The sequence below is a fragment of the Medicago truncatula genome, chromosome 5, assembly GCF_003473485.1.
Source record: "Medicago truncatula cultivar Jemalong A17 chromosome 5, MtrunA17r5.0-ANR, whole genome shotgun sequence".
NCBI classification, from domain to species: Eukaryota; Viridiplantae; Streptophyta; class Magnoliopsida; order Fabales; family Fabaceae; genus Medicago; species Medicago truncatula.
In genome coordinates this window covers 12,380,717-12,400,421 of record NC_053046.1, presented here as the reverse complement: position 1 = coordinate 12,400,421, position 19,705 = coordinate 12,380,717, and the positions used below count along the sequence as shown (strand labels likewise).

Here is a 19,705-nt window from a genome sequence, read left to right as displayed (position 1 = left end):
TTTTGATGAACTTGCTTTTGATGACGTCAGTACTTCAGGAGCACTTCTCTTCAGATGCTTCAAGCTTCCTTTTTGTTGATTCCATAGCTCTCAATTTGTTCTTCCAGAATCTACAAATATACTTAACCTTGTATATGGTCCTGCACACTTGAACAAATATTAACATATACAATTGACGATTTTTAATACCTTGTTATCATCAAAACTCTCAAAGGGTAATGTTAAACACATTTTGTTCCAACACCCTATGATGTGATTTTGGTCCACACGCTTCTGGCCATATTACCAACAAAAAAGTATTCCTTTTACTAAACTACCTCAAAGAAATATCATTTGGATTTTAATCTTGCAATTATTTTCTGCACCTTAAGTGACATTTTCAAAAAGGATAGATAAAATACATGAATACTCACAAGAACCTAAATGATAAGCACAATTCTGCCTGAAAGGCTAACAAACTTACTACTCAAAGAGCCAAGTGTCCTAATGTTTATCAGTCGTAGCCAAATTAAAAGGCTTCTAAAATTTACCACAATTGGGGTCTGAATATATATAAAAGGAATAAAACCCACTTTATAGTTGAGAAACATACTTTTGCTCAAGTTCACTAGTAATCAAACTCAAACCATCTTAGGATTGCTTCATTAACCAAAAGTTTTTCATGCATGCCTTCCCAAGTTTTTTTAATGGCCAAATTCGTAATAATCAAGTCCTTGCACAAGATGAACAAATACAACAAAGAAAAGGACATCGTATGTAGGCGGAACATCCAAAAGAAAACACATACATCTCATACATAAAAACACCAAAAAAGACACCAACACCACCAAAATCAATAAAGTTAACAACCAAAACCAAAGCCAATGTCAAATCCCTACACAACATTAGAAACCAAAGTTAAGCAAAAATCTTAAACTCCATCACGAATGACCATCGAAGAGAGTTTCAAACACCTATTAACTGCTACTTGCACCAAAAACCCTTCCAAACACAATCAAAACGACCAAATCCTCGATAATATCACCTTACCTACTCTTCCCACGTATGAGCCCAAATAAACACCCGATAACACTTAATCCAACACTCATTCGGATTCTGCCACCAATTGACCCTCGTTTCTATAACGAAGACAGCAAGACAAGCTCAAATATTTTTGGTCTAGAAATTGACTCCTGATTTTGAAGCAAAAGTGATCAGCCTACCATACATTAGAAACAAATCATTAAGGCACCCCTCAACTCCAGACTACTGGAGATGACACCATAACCAACCCAAAAACTTGAAACTAGACACTAACTTTCGACGAGATGGACCCAAATCTGAGGTCAGCACAAGTAGACAGTAGAGGACAAACAAAACAAAAACCTAAAACAAAAACAACCCACAGACTCCTCATTATCATCCTTAATGTTCCAACTCCCAGCCTAACACCAACAATCACCACCATGTATTACTGACACCAACAACCACCCACATCATAGTCACCTTATGACACCAATACCAACAACCTCCATTGTTAATGGTTACAAAACGCAACCAAGTGGCCAACACCACTTTCCTCCATGAAGGGTATTCGAACATGAATTCTTGAAATCAAGATCAACAACCACCACTCTGATCTACGGTCACCACGTGATGATAAAACGACCAATATGTTCAACATAACCAAAACCAAAAGATCTAACACCTCGCTGACTCAAGATTATAAAAAGCATACTCGGATCGTGAAGGACCAGATTACACAATAACACACAAAAGAATCGCAACACTGACGATAATCTCAACGCCATTTGAAAGCAACTACAGATCCACCGGCGTGGTGGAGGCAACCGAAAATGCTGAACAGAGAGTGCGAACACAATCCACCACTCTTAAACCGCACATCCACCACCCAAAAAAGTAGATCTAGAATCAACACTACTTAACACAGCCCAAGTGACAGGCAACACACGACGATGGCGGAAGAAGAGGCGTGGTTGAGCGCATGAGAACTGCGCCCACATAAGAGTATAGCAACCCCAAACAGGGTGAAAAGATAGCGCAGAGGGGACCTTGTTGCACCATCGCTGCTCTAGTCTACATGGTTAAGAAAGAAATTGGATTTTGAAGGGGAGAAGTACGGCAGGTAAGGAGGAAGAGAGAGGTCAGAGGATATGGATTTAGAGAGATTTTTTGGATCATGATTCCTCCGTTACTATGTGCATATTAGAGACGAGAAATCATTAATCCTCCATTACCCAATCCAAGTCAATCCCTTGAAATATACCTAGCTAGTGCGCCTGTCTCATGCATCAAACTGCTCAGACGCTTAAACCCTTAGCAAAAATAGATCAAATTCCCTTGTTGCCATTAAATATACCTAGCAAAAATACGAAAGGTACCATTAAATTCCCTTGTTTGATCTCCCGGCATGAGTGCTAAGTCAACTAGATCAAATTCGTCTAGGAATGCATTAAAGCAACAATAGGGTAATTCAAACCTACATCCATGACAAATGTGAGAGATAATTCTGAATTCTTAAGAACATAAATCAACTCACGTTTGTTGGGAGTGCTTAATTTTATTAATTCCAAATAAAGTCATAATTAATTTGTTTTTCCAATGAGAAAAACAAATTATCTAAGCTTGAGAAGGAATTAACTTAAAAAAAAAAAAGCTTGAGAAGGAATTAAGACAGATTTTATTTCTAATTTCCCTTTTTAATATACATACATACATACATATATATTTCACAAAATTCTAATATATATAGTAGTGATATTTGAACAACTATTTGATACAACTTTTGTGATAATTTTTATTTATTTTTTCTCTTTTCATTAGTTAAAATCAATGGAGAGAGAAAAAGGAAGAGAGAGAATAAGAGTATAATGTGAGTATAAGATAGAAAGTTGTCACAAAGTTGTCAAAAAATGGTCGTACAAGTATCATTTCTCATATATATATAATAACATATCTTTACCCTTTATTTTAAGGGTTATACTTACGGTGCCCTCAGGGCACTAGTTAAGGAAATAAAAAATGGTAAGTTTGCAATGAATTCAACAATTTTTTAACTCTTTTTTTTTTGTTTTTAAAATAAACAATTTTTTAACTTTTAAAAAGTCAAATCTATCACTTTTCACCATTTTCATATACAACATTTTTAAATTTGTCCTCTTAACCAATGCCCTAAGGGCTCTTTAGCATTTCCCTTATTTATAGCTTGACTAGGTTCGTATTCTCTTCAACACTTTACTCAAAATTTTCAATCTTTTCCCAAAGTCCATATTTATTCATAAATTCTCTCTTTTGTTCCTAAAGTGTAAAGTATACCTATATGCTTAGGATTATATATAGGATTTGGAACCCAACTTCTTTGGTGGAAAACATCTAAATATATTTCATAAACATAAAGTGCTCCATTACAATTACCAAGGATCACTTCATACTTTAACATGCCTAAAAGCTCACCCTCTCTCTCTCTCTCTCTCTCACGTCTCTTTCTCTCTCAAATTGCAAAACATTACAAATCAATTAGATTTCATATATTTACCAAAGAAAAATATAATATGTTGATTTGGATCTAACACAATGAACTCTGATAGGAAGGCCATGCTTTTTCACCCTACCCCCCTCTTCTTTTGTTGCTTTCTGTCTTTCTTGTCTCCTTGTGTTTCTTTCTTTAGCTCCTTTTACTTTTCTTTCTTTCTTTTTTTCTTTTAGCTTTCTCTTTCTCTGATTTTCTCACCAGCTTCCATTGCTCTAACTCTTTCAGTTTCAGAGAAATGTAGTAGTAAATAATGAATAATATATTTTTTTCAGAAGCTAGGGTGAAATCTCAAAGAGGTTGGCCTAGGGTGAATTCCAAATCCAAATTAGGTTTCTTTGGGCTTGATCCTGATAGGTTTGTAGATGAACTGCCATCTGATATTCTCTCATAGCTTAGACACTTTGGATCCATTTCCTTCTGAAAAAGCAAATAAAAAAATTTAGTACCAAAGATCAGAATAAATTATTTTTACACAAAAAAAAAAAAATTGGAAAAGGGAGAAATTGTTATTAATTAATGTGACACTAACGACCATTAAAATTACAAAATCAAATTTTTATCATTGAACTAACATATCATGAACAGAAAGCTATATATAAAAAAGTACAATAAATACTACAACCATGAACAAATTAAAAATAAATAAATAAATGATATCTAAATTCAACGTGTTGTCCAATAGGAGCTAATTTTAAAATACACGATTCAAAAGAAACGACAATAACACATGCATTTGCTTCCTATATAACCTCTGTATGGTTCAGTGGCGCGTAGAACCATTGAATCTAAAAAGACCATAAAGTTCTCTAAATCAAATGATTCTACTGTCCACTGCACCATACATCATTTATATACAGAGTATTCGACTCTCATAACTCATAATAAAAGGCAATGACTTCTTAGAAAAAATATTGTGTTATGATGAGAATATGATTAAAGGGATAAAAGAGGAAAATAAATTACTATGAGTATGAAAGGGAGTATATAGTATTAGAGAACAGGTAGAGGAATCAAAGGACATTTGACTCAGAAATAATTAAAGAATATTTATATGAATGAGGGAAAGGAAATTTGAGATGGGGCACACCTAAAAGCCTGCCAAGTGCTATAGAACTTGCATGTTCATGTGCTATAGCTTCCAATTATTTTTGTGTATTTAAAACATTATACCATTCATGCAGACGTATGTATTTATTAATTAATTTATTAATTTGACTCAACTATATAAATTATCATATAGTATGGTCTAGACCATTGATAATTGAGTCAAATGAGGCAGGTTTAATAGGGGGTTCTATTATATAGTCATTTTCAATATGGTCAATTAATAACTCTTAACTAGAGGAACCTTTTTTACATCACAAATCGTTTTTAACCTTTTGTAATTGGTAAATGTGAAAAGGACTAGTCTAACCATTTGAATTTGTGAAGGACAAAGCAGCTTTATGCAAAGCCTTTTTTTTCTTTCTTTTTTCTCATTCATCTCCATAATAATGTGCATGGCAATATGAAAAAGATCAAACGTATTTCCTTTTCTTCTAAAAAAATCCCTTTCATGCATTCCAAACACATGCTTTGAAATTTGTGTATAATTTTAATAACTTTTTTCAAAACAAAAGGCTTAACCTTTGGAATATAAAGGGGGAATATATTACCTCAAGAGATTGCATGTTTCCAATAGAATCAACCTTTGGTTTACCATGTAACCAAGCTTCCCTATTACAACCAAACACAAAGAGAATATTTCTCATTACTTGAAGCCATGTAAAAGAAAAGCAAAACTTAAGGAAAGAAATTCATCTTTTTACCATCTTACTTATATGCCTTTTACTTATTCTAAAGATTGGAATAAAGTTTATGCTATTCCAATTGATATCATATATATTCTATTTATTCTATGACTATATATAATATAGGAGTATTCATGGAAGTTTCAAAGGGAATATTTGCTTTGGTTTCAAGATTTCTAATTATGGGACTACAAGGGCTTAGCTTTGGCACTAAGTTTCTCATTTGTTGGGCCCCATACAAGAGCCTAATGTTTGAACCCCACAAAATCCTAAGGAAAGAGATATTTCTATTTTTTTAAGGAAGATTTTTGGAAAATAACAAATACTACTACTTTGAAGAGTAGGAGTGTGTGTATTACTTTGAAGAGAGTATATATTATAATTACACCATCATGGATTTTGGATGTTCATGGCTTGTGGACTGACAGAACAAAAAATGATTTATTCTTTTCTGTGAATTTTTGAGCCTAACCATGTTTGCATGTGAGGTTGAGTGAGTGATCAAGAGAGAGGAAAGAAAAGAACAAAGAAATGTGTCTATGAATAAGACATGCATGCAATCGTTTTATTTATATTAGTATTTTCCATCGTATATGCATGACTTGCAAAAACATAGTACAAAATATAAATATTTTAAAAAACATGACAAAAGAATTCCCACTTGTTTGGTGAGGATAAGTATGTGTCTATGTTTTTTCAATATTAATCATTTAAAAAAACTTCGTTAGGCTTTGGAGACGGACGAGATATAGTTGCAATATTGGTGTTGCAGCCGCAGGAACGTTGGATTCAGAGAGATAAATTAAGATTACGCTCTCTCTAAATCCAACGGTTCCTACAAATATAGTTGTATACGATCCAAATACTTCGTAGACATAACATATCTACCTAATGAAAAATTTATTGTACTTATTCCTATCATTTTTAATAAAAATTTCTTTATTGTTAAAAAGAAAATAGTATAAAAAAAAGGATTATAGGTACAATTAACTAGATTTAGAAGCATTACCGGGAAGAGTTGCTCCAAAGACCATAACATTCTTTATCTTGATTAACACTTGATCTTCCTTGCTGCTTAATGGATAAATCAGATGATCTTCTTGAAGAGTTAATGTCAAACATTATGTCATCAGAATTGTCTCCAGATGATCCATTATCGTATACATCAGATTGCCCTATTTCATGGTTTAAGGGAAAAAAGAAGAGCAAGTTAATTATCTATTAACATAATAATCTTCATTAATCTTCCAACAATTAATATATGATAGAATGAAAATTTGAACTAACCTGATGAAGCTCCTACTCTATCTGTAGTTTTCACCGTCCGATACATCTGGATTTAAAATGAACACATCATTAACATTAGCTAGAATAAAGTAAATTAAAAAAATATATATATATGCTGCCAAAATTAAATCATATTATTAGTAACAAATGAAACAAATTAAAGAAGTTTGCAGCAAGAGTAAGAAATTAATGTCCTTCAAGTAAAGTTGTTACTTGCAAGTATTAAATTGATATATGCAGTAGAGTACAAGATCTAATACAGAAGCATTTATGGTTATGGTTTTATAATATGCATATGCATGGAAGCCTGTGACTAACCATGGTTAAAGCTGCCATGGTAAAGAAAGATAAAAAAAGGCCATATTGCATGAAGAGATCATTGAGTAATGATGGTGTTTGGTACATGCATGCTAACCTATCATTATGTTTTTTTATTTTTTACTTCAATTTAATTATATTGTCTTAAGTGAAACATCCCAAAGAATTTGAGAAAGAAGTCAAAGGTTTAAACTTTGTGGTCTAATTTTTTTATCGATAGAAATTAAACTCAATATCAACCATTTGCGCTAGACCTCAATTTGAAAATATTTTTTTGGTACTTGGTACTAATATATCTTCTTACAAGAAAAATAAATAAGCATATTATTAATAATTTTATTAATGGCATGGACAGAACTATGAGGTTGTTTGTCTTGGCTTGGGTGAGATTCATAAGCCTTTGTCCTACTTGTTTTCAGAAATCGATAAGTACTTCTTTCTCTTTCTAGATTTTATATTCTTTTAAGTTGGATGGTTCATTCTTCAAAGCAAAAAGCTGTTTATTAGGTTGCAGAAGAAGCAGGGAGAGGCAGCAGATCTAATAGAAAAAAGAAGCACAAAGTATTTGATTGAGAGAAACCCTTTCTAAGGAAACCATTGGAATTTGAAATTAATATTCATCACTTAATTGCTTCCTCTAATGTATGTGTATTTAATAATAATGTAGCATATAAATTTAAACATCATTAAATCCCAATCAGAATCGTACCATCTTCAATCTGACTAAAGAATTTAACAATGAAAAATTTATTTAATAGTAAGATAGATTATTTATTTATAAACAAAATGCAATTAAGACAAATTAGAGTTTAAGGTTACCTGTAAGTGAGACTTGACATGTGCTAATGTAAGATCCTTCACATCCATTAGTTCAAGAACTGATTTTGGAGTAGCTCCTATAACAAACATTCAAACACCATAGTAAAAAATAATAACAATTAGTTGAGTAAAAGATCAAATTTATATCATAATCAAATTAAAAATTAATAAATAAATAAAAAGGGAAATTCTCTTTCAAGTTTTACACCCTTTTTTCTTCTAATAATTGTCTTGTTGAATTTTCATGTTAAAGAAAATTAAAACAAGGGTGTAATTAAGCTAGAATAAAAAAGGAGATTAAGGAAAATTAACCAAAAAGAAATATATTCTTAAGAAAGTGGAAATTGAAGATGAAGCATACTTTCATGGCCACCTAAGAGTTCAACAGCATGAACAAATCGAGCATGAAGTGTAGTAGTCCAACGCATCCTTGGAGCTCTCATGCTTCTTTTTGCTGGGAATCTTGACAAGAATCTTGACCTCATCAAAGCTTGTGATTGAAAAGGGCTTGAACTTGTGTTGTTGGTGTTAGAAATAGAAGAAGGTGTAGTAGTAGTAGTACCATCTAAAATATGAAGATGATTTAGATTATGATTATGATTATGAAGTTGAGGGAATGACAAAGGAGGAGGGTTTTGATAAACAGGAATTCCTCTAATAGGTCTAAGAAAACCAAGTTCTTGGCTTAAGCTTTGGTGTTGTTGATGTGGCTGGTGGTGTTGAAAGAGTGGTTGGGGATGGGGGTGTTGAAAGTAATTATTTTGATGAAAAGATTGATAAGGGTTGTTTGCATTATTATTTCCACTATTTTGGAAGTGATGATGATGAATGAGGTTATTTGAAGTGTTGTTGTTTGAATCTAAAGGCTTTGTTGGATTTGAAAGAGAGAGGTCAAAAGAGTAATTATCAGTTTTAGAAGAAGCCATTGATGATGATAAAGAGTTTCTTGAATCCAAAGCTCTTTTCCAAAACCCCAAATCCATTTCTTCTTCTGTTGTTGTTGTTCTCTTCCAATTACTTGTTGTTGTTTGTTTTGTATTTGGAGGACTAATTTGCAAAGACAAATCTGGTTGTGCTGGAAATAACTCCATCTTTTGCTATCTACACCTTCACCAAAACAATTAGTGTTTTGTTTTTGGCTTGAAATTGTATCAACACTCCTTTATCTTCACTTGTGTTGAATATAATAATAATAGTATGAATTTTTTTGTAAGGAGTGGAAAAAATTATATATAGAGACAGTTGGAAGGTTAGCTAGGTTAGAGACTGCAAGATGGAGGTGTAATTAATAATTGATTGGATATTCTGAAGTTATGTGTTTTTGAGTGTGTGATGGAGTTTCAAGCATTCAATCAAGTTGATGGAGTAGTTGCAGAGATGATGAGATTTAAGATTGAGAGAGGAAGGAGAGAGAGAGAGAGAGAGAGAAAGAAATGACAAGGTATGTGAAGTGAATGGCTGTTTCTTTTGTGTGAAGTATATGTGAGAAAATGACACTTGAGGGACTATAAGAGAGAGAGAGAGAGAGAGAGAGGGAGGGTTGTTTCTTTTGTGGATGTGGGGGGTAGGGTACTATAGAAAGGAAAAGAATGAAAAAAGGTAATGAAAAATAAATTAAGATAAGGAAGGGGAGAAAAAGAAAAGAAAAGAAAAAGGTAAATAAGTTTATAAACTTTTATTCCTTTTTAAAAAAAATTATATACTACTTTTCTTCTCTGTTTTCTTTGGAATTAAAAAAGGTAAAGTAGAATATTTCCTATAAATTAGCTTTAACGTGTGCATTGTGACATTGTCCCTATGCACAAATCTAACTTTTCTAACACACACACGTACAGAGAATACCCTTGTCACAATGAGACCTAACTAGGGCTTTGTTTTTTACACACAAAGAAAAAAATACTTTAAAAAGAAATGTTGAATTTTATTTTTTATTTTTACGGTCACATGATCTATGGAACACAAATTTCAACATCTTAGGGATTTGTTTTGTTTTGTTAACAGTACAATTATAAACCACTCATTGAGGTTATGATGAAACCCTAATTCTCCGCAAATCACCATCATGCATTCTTTTTAGCTTAAGTTTGGACACATCCATCATATTCTTGTCATTTTCTTCTTATAATTAACCAACAAAATTCAAAAGTATATATGTGGGTTGTCACAGATGTTTTTCCGTATTGACAAACTGAAAAGACAGATTTAGCCCTGTGATATATGTGTTATGGATTGAAGATGAGGGCATTTAAAGGGTAATTTTGTCTTCAAAATTTTAACTGCATGATGACTCGGGAATTCACGGAGTATACTATACTACTCGCTCTTGGACATGTACATACATACCGTTAGACATAAACAAAAAATAATAAATAAAAGAGTTTGAACATGCAAGTATAGCTCAAATAATACAAAGTTGAAGGGATATGGAGTGATGCAGGTTCGAATATGTAACTCTTCATTTTTCAAGACTTAATATGTATGAGTTTCGTCGATCGACTCTTTAGAATTAAAAAAGGAAAACCAAAAAAATAAATAGTGAAGAGTCATTTTGAGCTCTATCAAAAAACTACAGGACTTACAATAGTCACTTAGAAAAAAAGTATGTTTTATTCGCTTGTAAAAATAAATTGGTCTACATTCGTTTATCTGTCAAATATGTTTCAACTTTTTTTTTTCATTTTTGAATCGTGATTGACTTATGTGGTTACTCCAACTATCAATAATCAATAATCGATGTAAAGTTTGTATGAAAACCAGAGGTATTTTAGTCGCTGCAGTAATTTTGGGGACAAGTTGGTCCTTCTTTCTTTCCATTTTCTTCTTCCTTCAAAAAACTACCAAAATTACATTCTGTTAATTTCTTAGAGAATACTTTCACTTTTGTTATAGACTAAATACCGATAATTTTTTTTTTTTGCGGTGCACTAAAAATAGAATTTTGTCATATGTAATACACTTACAATAGTAAATATTTTCCTTTCATTAAAACCTACAAATATCGATACATAATATTACCAAACCATTGGGATCACCAATAATTACAACTTCGAAGTTAAACCATTATGGTATCATCATCAAGTTTAAAAGACAATGATGAGAATAACATTAGTTGGCAAGGCAAGGATGAAAGAGAAAATTTGGAAAATCTTGTTAGGGAGTCTGGAAGAGTAGATTAATGATGGTTGGGCAAATCAATATAAAAGAGTGGGGAGGAGGAGGAGGAAGAAGAAGACATCACTTTAGAAACAGAGGATGTGTTATCTATTGGTAAGGCTTTGGATAAGGTTTGGAGTCTCCTCAAATTTAAAGACTCATTGACTTTTCAAAAGTCATAAGCTTGTTGGTTGAAAGAAGATGATGCTAATATGAGATACTTCTAATATCATGTCAAAATCATGGGTAAGAATAATAATATTCTTTCTCTACGATGTCGATTTTTCTGTTGAGTTGAAATCGTCTAAGGTTGAGGTTTTCGTTTATGCAAAACCAAATATTGATGAAGTTGATTTCGGTGTGTCACGACTTGGGGTTAATGTAGTAAACACTGTGCCTATCTTTTCAACCAAATAGACATGGAAAGCCAGAGATGACATGATTAATTGGGTATGTCGACAAGCATATATGGTGGGATTTACTATTGTTATAGAAAATTCTAATATAGGAAAGAATCCAATGTTGCAATTGGATAGTGAAATGAGTAATATGTACAAAACACCCAAGAAGAAATGTAAGCATGAAACCTAGAGATAAAAAAAAATTGGATGTATATTCAGGTTGCGTGGATATGTGTATAGGGAAACAAAAGAGTTCATAACCATAATGGAGTTCACAATCATAAGATGGAGCCAAAGTAAATATGGCACATTCTTGCAGGTAGATTAAGATGGGAAGACAATAAGCTTGTCGGTGACTTGACCAAGAGTTTGGTGCAACCAAAGAATATTCTTATAAAAATAAAAGGAAAAGGAAAAATTATGTCTGGCGAATAAAAAGCAAGTCTACAATGCACGTCAAAGAATCATAAAGTCAAGTAGAGATGGCAGGGCATAGATACAATATATGGTGGCAAAGCTGGAGGAGCACAAATATGTTCATTTCACCGTAACAAAATGTCAGGCAACTACAATTTAAGACATATTTGGGCTCAGCCTCAATCTTTAAAGTTATTTAACAATTTACCCATTTTGATCATGGACTCCACATATAAAATCAAAATGTGCAAAATGCCATTGTTTGAGATAGTTCGGGTGAACTCAACTGATATGACATATTATCTTGGTTTTGCTTTTTTGACGTCTGAGAAAGAGGAGAACTTCACTTAGGTTCTTGAGATGTTGTTTGACCATCTTTAATCAAAGGACGATATGCCAAAAATTATTGTGACTTATAGGGATACCATTTAATGAATGCAGTACCAAGTGTTTTCCCAAACATTACTGCATTATATTGTTATTTTCATGTTGGAAAAAATGTTAGAGCTAAATGCATCAATGACTGCAGAGGCAAACCTAAGGATGCAAAAAGTGGATGGGAAGGATAATGAAGTGAATGAGGTGAAGCAAAGTGTGATATTTAACAATATCGTGAGAGCTTAAGATAATGTGGTTGAGTCTCTTACAAAAGAATCATATGTTGACGTCGTGGTTCATTTTTGAGATGTTTGTCAAATTTTCCCAAACTTTCTTACCTATGTTGAAACTACAATATTGATTATTGTTAAGGAAAAAATAGTGAGGGCATGGAAGGACCGTGTCTTGCATCTTCGTTGCAGAACTGACGACAGAGCATCATATGACATTTTGGCTATGTTTTTAGTATTTTCTTTGCATTTGAAGACAAATAAGGTGAGAGTTAGAGGAGTTGTCAATGGTTTGAGGAACATATTATATTATTTTCACTTGTGTCATTGTAATTCAGTTTTATACTAGATCATGCAACTTCATATGTATTTTGCGTGTTTTGTAGTAAGGAATCATATAAATCAACAAATCAAGACATCACGTGAAGGATCAAGGATGAAGAATTGAAAATCAAGGGTTCTTAGAAGGTCGTTGAAGACAATACAAAGTGAGAAACATTCGTTTCATGTTTATAGGCATTTTCAGACAAAAGAACAATCGAAAACGGGAGGAAGACGCCTAAGGGGTTTCCTCAGGCGCCCCTGCATCTGGAACAACATTCCATGTAGCCTCAGGTGCCCCTGCGCCTGGTACCGGGTAAAAATCATGTTTTGCTTGTTTTTTAAGCTGGATCGGTGGATAAATCTCAATTTGCTTCTCTTAGTCTCTAAGTAACCTAATGCTATAAATAGAGACCCTTGACACTGTTTTATTCATTTAGAAACATCGACGGTTTAGAGCAAGGTTCAAGCATCGGAGATTCAAGCCAGAATTTCTCCTCCTTTTATTCTTTCTAGGGCATGGTTTTCTATTATTTTGTTATGATCTTTGTTGCCATGAGCAACTAATCCTCTTGATTAGGGTTCCACGATGAACCCCTTCTTATTTATTGGAATTTATTAATAAATTTTTCATTCAATTTATGCTTTTGATTGTGTTGAGATTTAAATTAGATTATGCCCGTTCTTAATGCTTCGTCAATTGGTTAACTACAAGTGTAACCTTGAGGATTGATTCGTAGGATTAAAGTAGGCACTGACAACCCGAAATTTTATCAGTTCATTGGCTTTTCTAATTACCACTTCTTATAAAGGTTAGGAAGTTAAGGTTTGATTCGTCTCCGTCATTACTTTGCTCTTTAGAAAAATGTAGTTCACTATTGCGGTGGGTCCTACAGGAGTTATCTAAAGAGCATGGTGTGGGTTTTACCGTCGTCACACGTTAAATCAGTGATGCACTGCATAAGTTGTTTTATTTCTTAAAAGATCATTTCAATAAAGATAAAGGGGGGATTCAAGGAAACCCTAATCGTTGTTAATCATTCGAATAAAAAAAACCTAATCTTGCACTGGGCAGGGCAATTTAACCCTGCAATTCTATTCATTATTTTTTACTTTTCGCTCTTGAAATAAATTTTACTAATTATTAAGTTGAACGGCAATCCCTGTGGAGAACGATATAGCTTCTTACTTTACTGCTTTTAGCGATTTGGTGCACTTGTCAGTTTCGTCCATCAAGAACCAACAATAGATTTGAAGGGGCTCATGGAAAATTGAAGAAATATTTGAGGAATTGTGTGGGATATTTGGTTACATGTTGGGAGGAAATACACAATATGTTGGATGGGCAGTTGACTGAGATACATGCATCCTTTGGGAGGAGTTCTATTGTCTTGGAACATAGATACACGGACAACGTTTTGTACTCTGGGTTTGAGGTTTATGTTTCTCGAGCTGACCTGAGCTTTATGTTTTAGGAAGAAAAACGCTTCATGGAAACTATGGATAATAAAAAGTGTGGTTGTGTGATAAAGATGTCATTTGGGAAACCTTGTGCATTTATTAGTGTTATTAAGATCCATCACAAGAAACTTATTCGATTGGATGAGATAAAACCTCACTGGAAAAGGTTATGTATGAGTGGAAAAGAATGAGAAGATGATTTTTCTGTGATGGATGAGTGGAATGGTATTCAGAAACTTCTCAAATGATTCTCTTACAAAATGACACTCCGCATCAAGGAGGTTATACATCAGTTAACATTTCGATAAGCAACAATGTTGTCTCCACCTCCAAGAAAGGTACAAATCAAGGGGGGAAGAAAAGAGTGAAATCTACACCAAAAGAGGCATCAACTAGTCGAATTCCATCTTTATAAGAACGTGTTGATTCCTAATTTCCTGATAGTCAATCATCACCAACAAAGTTATCATTTCCTAAATGGGAAGGTGCTCGAATTGGAAATCCAGCATGTTCCCAGGTTTCAACACCTTCTCGAGTTCTAAAACATTTTCTGGTTCCAACGCCTACTAATCATATGCCAAAATTCATAAAATCATTTATTGAAAAAATTGTGGATGTTAAAGGCGATTGGAATGACGATTTAAGGCTATAGTAGAGTACATGAGTTTGACTGAAGAAAGTCATCATATGATATGCATAACACTTAATACAAAGGTGAAAGAACATCAGTGACTATATGCAGGTATTTGGGAGTGAGGAGCATTTCAACTATATCTTGAATGATTTATACCCTCCATAAAAGAGCAATGGAATTGTATACGAAGATAAGTGGTTGATGTTACCAGAAATGTATTACATTGTAGCAACTTGTTAGAATATGATTCTAGTTGAGTTGTCAAATCATGAAATCAATATTTTAGAGCCTTTTTACCAAGTAAGAGGTAGGTCACCACTTAACCAAAATACCCACATCATGTGTCTTGGATTAATCCCCAAACATTTTGCTCATTTTTTTGAAAGATGGTTTTCCATTACCTTCATCGTCTATGGAGTGGAAGCTACAAAAGAGCAAAGAGGTTGAGAATGGGAAGATGCTTTATTAGATAGATAAATTCGGTTCCGAGGCCTCATGAATATTGAAAAAGGAGAGATTTGGTGTCAATTTTCAATAGAGATTTGGTGTCAATTTATGGAAAAAAAAATTTGTATGTATGGTTGTGTAACATGTTGTCAAAAACTTATAATGTTGTACTTTTGTTAGATGTATATCATCCGTGTATTGTTAATGTAATGTCGAATTGGTGTAATGTTATTAAATTATGAATGATTATGAAATGGCGTTGACTATGTTCGAGTATTGTTAGTGAATCGGTTGTATTGCTTATGAAATCGTGGTTATGAGTTACAGGTGCTGAGACAGGCCGATTTGTGGCCTACTTGACATTACAATTGTTGTTGTCTGCATATCAGAGGACAACAGTGGTTAACTGTCGTTGGTTATCCAATGACAGATAACCATCGTCGGATCTGAAAGAATTGTAGTTAATTATTGTTAGATGCATTTTCATCATTTACTGGTGTCTGTGAGCAGTTTTGTGTGTGACAAGAGAAATTTTATAGCCTAATTAAAAGTCTATCATGTTTTTCGACTTTTCAAAAGAAGATTTGGCCTAATTCTAAAAAGGCTATAGTCCAATAAATAGCCTAATTTTTTTTATTTTTGCTTTGTTTTATATTGGTATATTTTGTTAACTTTAATATATAGATATATATATATATATATATATATATATGCATATATAATTAGTTTTTTAGAGAGATTAAATTAAAGATATTTAAATAATTAATTTTTTTTTAATCTAAAGTTTTCCATGTCAAGCGATTTGATCTATTTTCACCTCTATTATTTGAGAAAAACAAAAGAGGGGTTGAGAAAATCAAATGAAATCATTTTTTTTAAAGAATTTTAATCAAATGAAATAATAAAGGGAGTTTCTACGGTACACCTCACAAATTGAGGTGTACCGATACTCTGCTTCATAAATTTATAAATTAAAGACCATTTTATGAAATAAGTTGTTATTTGTCATTATTTATATTTTAAAAAACACGATCTCATGAGAAAAAAAAACATCATTTCATTGTTTATATGAATTATATTAAATTTTTAACATTTTCTCATAAAAAATAATCAATATTCTTCATTATGAGCAATAAAAATTCAAAAAATGTAAATTTTATTTCATCGACGCTTTTGCTAAATAAGATTTAATTATTATAGTTGTCAATGATAGAAAATAATTATTTTTTCTTCAAAAAACAATCAATTTAATTATTAATTTAATGTTTGGTGTACCGGTACACTCAAAATGTTGGGTATACCATAGAATTTGCCAATAATAAATGGTTGTGAAGTGAACACAAGAGGGCTTAGATAAGATGACAGGTGTCTCTCCTATTTTAACCAAGGTCCTGGATTTGAATTCAACATTGGGCATGCAGTAGTGTTAAAACTCTTAATGAGGGCTTGCTGTTCATTTTGGTCCCACAATGCTCAAAAAATTAGTTTCTGCAGTTGCGCGTGGAGGATATCTGATTTAAAAAAAAATATGGTTGTGATGTGATGCCTAAAAAATGAATCATTGCAACAAACTCATAAATCTTTGTGGTCCTTAAGAAATTTTGGACCGCCAAATATTGTTGAGTTTAATTTTTCATACGGAAGTAAATTAATCAAAGATTGAACATTTACAAAATGTAAAAATAACCAGTAAAAAAACTTCACAACACGAAAATGTTTAACAACTCTGCAATATTAATTGTATAAATATTTTACACAATTATTTAACTATGTTACATCGTAATACTACCTCTATCATTGAATATTTGTATTTGTACCCAAAAATAAATATGGTATGTATAATTTGGATCTCATAAATATAATACAATATATGGTTTAGTGAAGAATAAAAAAACGGTTCAAATATTCATAAATATTATAATTGTTATAGATCTTTGCTAACACCGGTTGTGAAATGTGTTTTAATCAGGAATTCAACAATTGATAAGTTATATGTAAAATTTCATTGTAAATTTTGGTCATTCATCAATCAAACTTTAGTTCTCTCATGAGGTTTGCCATCTATAATCTAAATTTTTATTCAAAGTAAAAAAAATATTAAACCACGTACGTATGAATAATCTCTGTTTACCAATCAGCTTATGTGATGTCATGAATAGCAAGTTCAACTAGTTAAAGTAACCAATGTCTCTTAATTGCAACTAAGTTTAGTATAATCATTTTATATTTATGTCAACCATTTCATTTTTATGCCGTAGAGGAAAGTAATAGAGCTTCACCACATATGGATAAGTTAGTCTTTTGTAGCTATAGAATAAATAGTATATGTTGTAAGCTTAAGCATGCGACGTTGAACCAAATAATCCATGATATCATCAAATTTGTAGGTTATCAGGAGAGTGTATTTGACCCAAAAAATTTGGAACATAAAAAATTAAAAACTACGTATTTCAGAGTTTTAAAAGATCAATAAAAAAATGTTAAAGTTATTTGATAATTTCTATTTTTTCTAATATAAAAACTGCATTAAGTTAAAAAATATATATCAGAAGTTCAAATCTGTTTAACAACATATTTTCATAAAAGGCTTTATCTTCAAAATGTTAATGTTACTAAAAAGTAAATGGCAATTCTTCAAAAATAAAACTATAATTATATTCTAGACGAAAAGAAAACTCCATTATTAAAAGTATGACAATTTTATTTACACTACTCTTTTTATCTCTTAAAAAGGGTATGAAGAAATCCATGATGTTGTCTCATCATCTCATATCTTGGGTCTTCAATTTTTAATAAATATTTGTTCCTTATAAAGAAGGGAACTTCTACAGTACACTCACAAGGTGGGGTGTACTGGTACTCTTGCTAAGTTTATAAATTAACGATCATTTTTTATGTAATAAATAGCTATTTGTCAATATTTATATTTTATGGAACATCATTTCATAAGAAAAAATATCATTTCACTGTTTTTATAAGAATCATAGTAATTTTTTTACATATTATCGTAAAAAATAATCAATGTTCTCAATTATGAGTGATAAAAATTCAAATAATAAATATATTTTATTTGGTGATTGTCACTTCATCTACATACAAAAAAAAAATCAATTATTTTGATATAAGCTACCTTGGAGAGCTTAATAAAATAAGCTAAAAACAACTTATAAACATGTAATAATTTGGTTTTGTATAATCAATCTCACAACTAGTTATGCTACTAGATAAACTCAAATAAGTCAATCCAAATAAATCATTACTTGTTGAGATCAAAGAATTAATGAGCACAATGATAGAAGTTTAAGGATTCGATATGTACTCCCAACAAAAATACTTATCGGTTAAAAAAGTATAGATGATGCTAATAAGTTCTCCGTGGAGTATTGTTTTAGCAATCAAAAGGGATAACTTTTGCATAAATAAATATGTAGTAATGTTTTTTTTACATGTGTTTGACTTATATTTTCGAGACAAGATTTCTTATTATAGTCTTAAACAATGTCATTAGGGAGTATTATTTTTTGAAATACTATTCCTCAACTTTGGATCTATAACAACTTGTTAGGTGTTGGATGCATTTTCATTAATTAATCATCAGTCAATAATGAAGTAAATTTAATAAAAGTAGTAACCAACATAATTATCTTTGATTGTTTGATCATTTGATTTTGATCGAGGGGCGAACCTATTGTAGGTCCTATATATATAGGTTTGACCACTTTTTGTTGGATAAATAATTGGTAAATAATGATGTTCAGGTCCTATATTCTTTCCTAATTGCTTGAATGACCAACATGCTTTCTAAAATAAGTGAAAGTTGAACTCACTCTATGAACCTAAATTTAATACAACCAACACTTATTATATAATTATTTGGTTTATCTGTCTTGCAAATCATTTTCGTTTGAGTGATGAGCCTCTATATTTAGTTAGTTACAGAATAAGAGGTAATTATTACTAGTACTATTCATGTTTAAGTTTAGTTAACCTATCGTTCTGAGATTTGGTCATGTATACATATAACAAAAGCACTTGATCTATGTAAATGGATTTCATCTTTATGAAATATAAAGCACCATATTTTAAGTAAACAAATAGAGTATTTGGTAAACTCAACCACCGCATAATCATTACAAAGAGTTAGCAATAGCAATACAAGTTACTTCCCTCGTCATTAAATATATAAATGACCTTTTGATAAAATAAAATAAAATGTCCCTTTTGTAATGTTTATTTTATAATTTTCAATATATTAATTATTTCTTAACCCAATAATTTCTTTTATATTTTTGTGCAATTAATCAACCATAAATCTTAGCAAGGAAGCATCTCTTTTCAAGATAAATTTGTATAAGAACCAATAAATAATTATATAATAATAATACCTTACCTTGTGCCCTAAATATGCACAAGTTAACATGATCCATAAATTTAATATTATTACCGTCGTTTTCAATTCTTGCGATTTAGTCTATAGAATTTTATATTTAGGGACTGAGTATTAAAATTATGCTGTT

At 31.7% G+C, this 19,705-nt stretch overlaps 1 protein-coding gene across 1 annotated transcript; it reads right to left on the bottom strand.

The window, feature by feature from the left end:
• Positions 1 to 3,357: 3,357 nt before the first annotated feature.
• On the bottom strand, positions 3,358 to 9,253 carry LOC11420549 (probable transcription factor KAN2). The gene is made up of 6 exons (XM_003612777.4): positions 8,108 to 9,253; positions 7,747 to 7,823; positions 6,610 to 6,655; positions 6,332 to 6,497; positions 5,188 to 5,248; positions 3,358 to 3,949 (listed from the first exon to the last, which is right to left on the bottom strand). Exons 1-6 carry the CDS (start codon positions 8,835 to 8,837, stop codon positions 3,821 to 3,823), a joined length of 1,209 nt encoding a protein of 402 aa, XP_003612825.1. The 5' UTR covers positions 8,838 to 9,253; the 3' UTR covers positions 3,358 to 3,820.
• Positions 9,254 to 19,705: the final 10,452 nt, after the last annotated feature.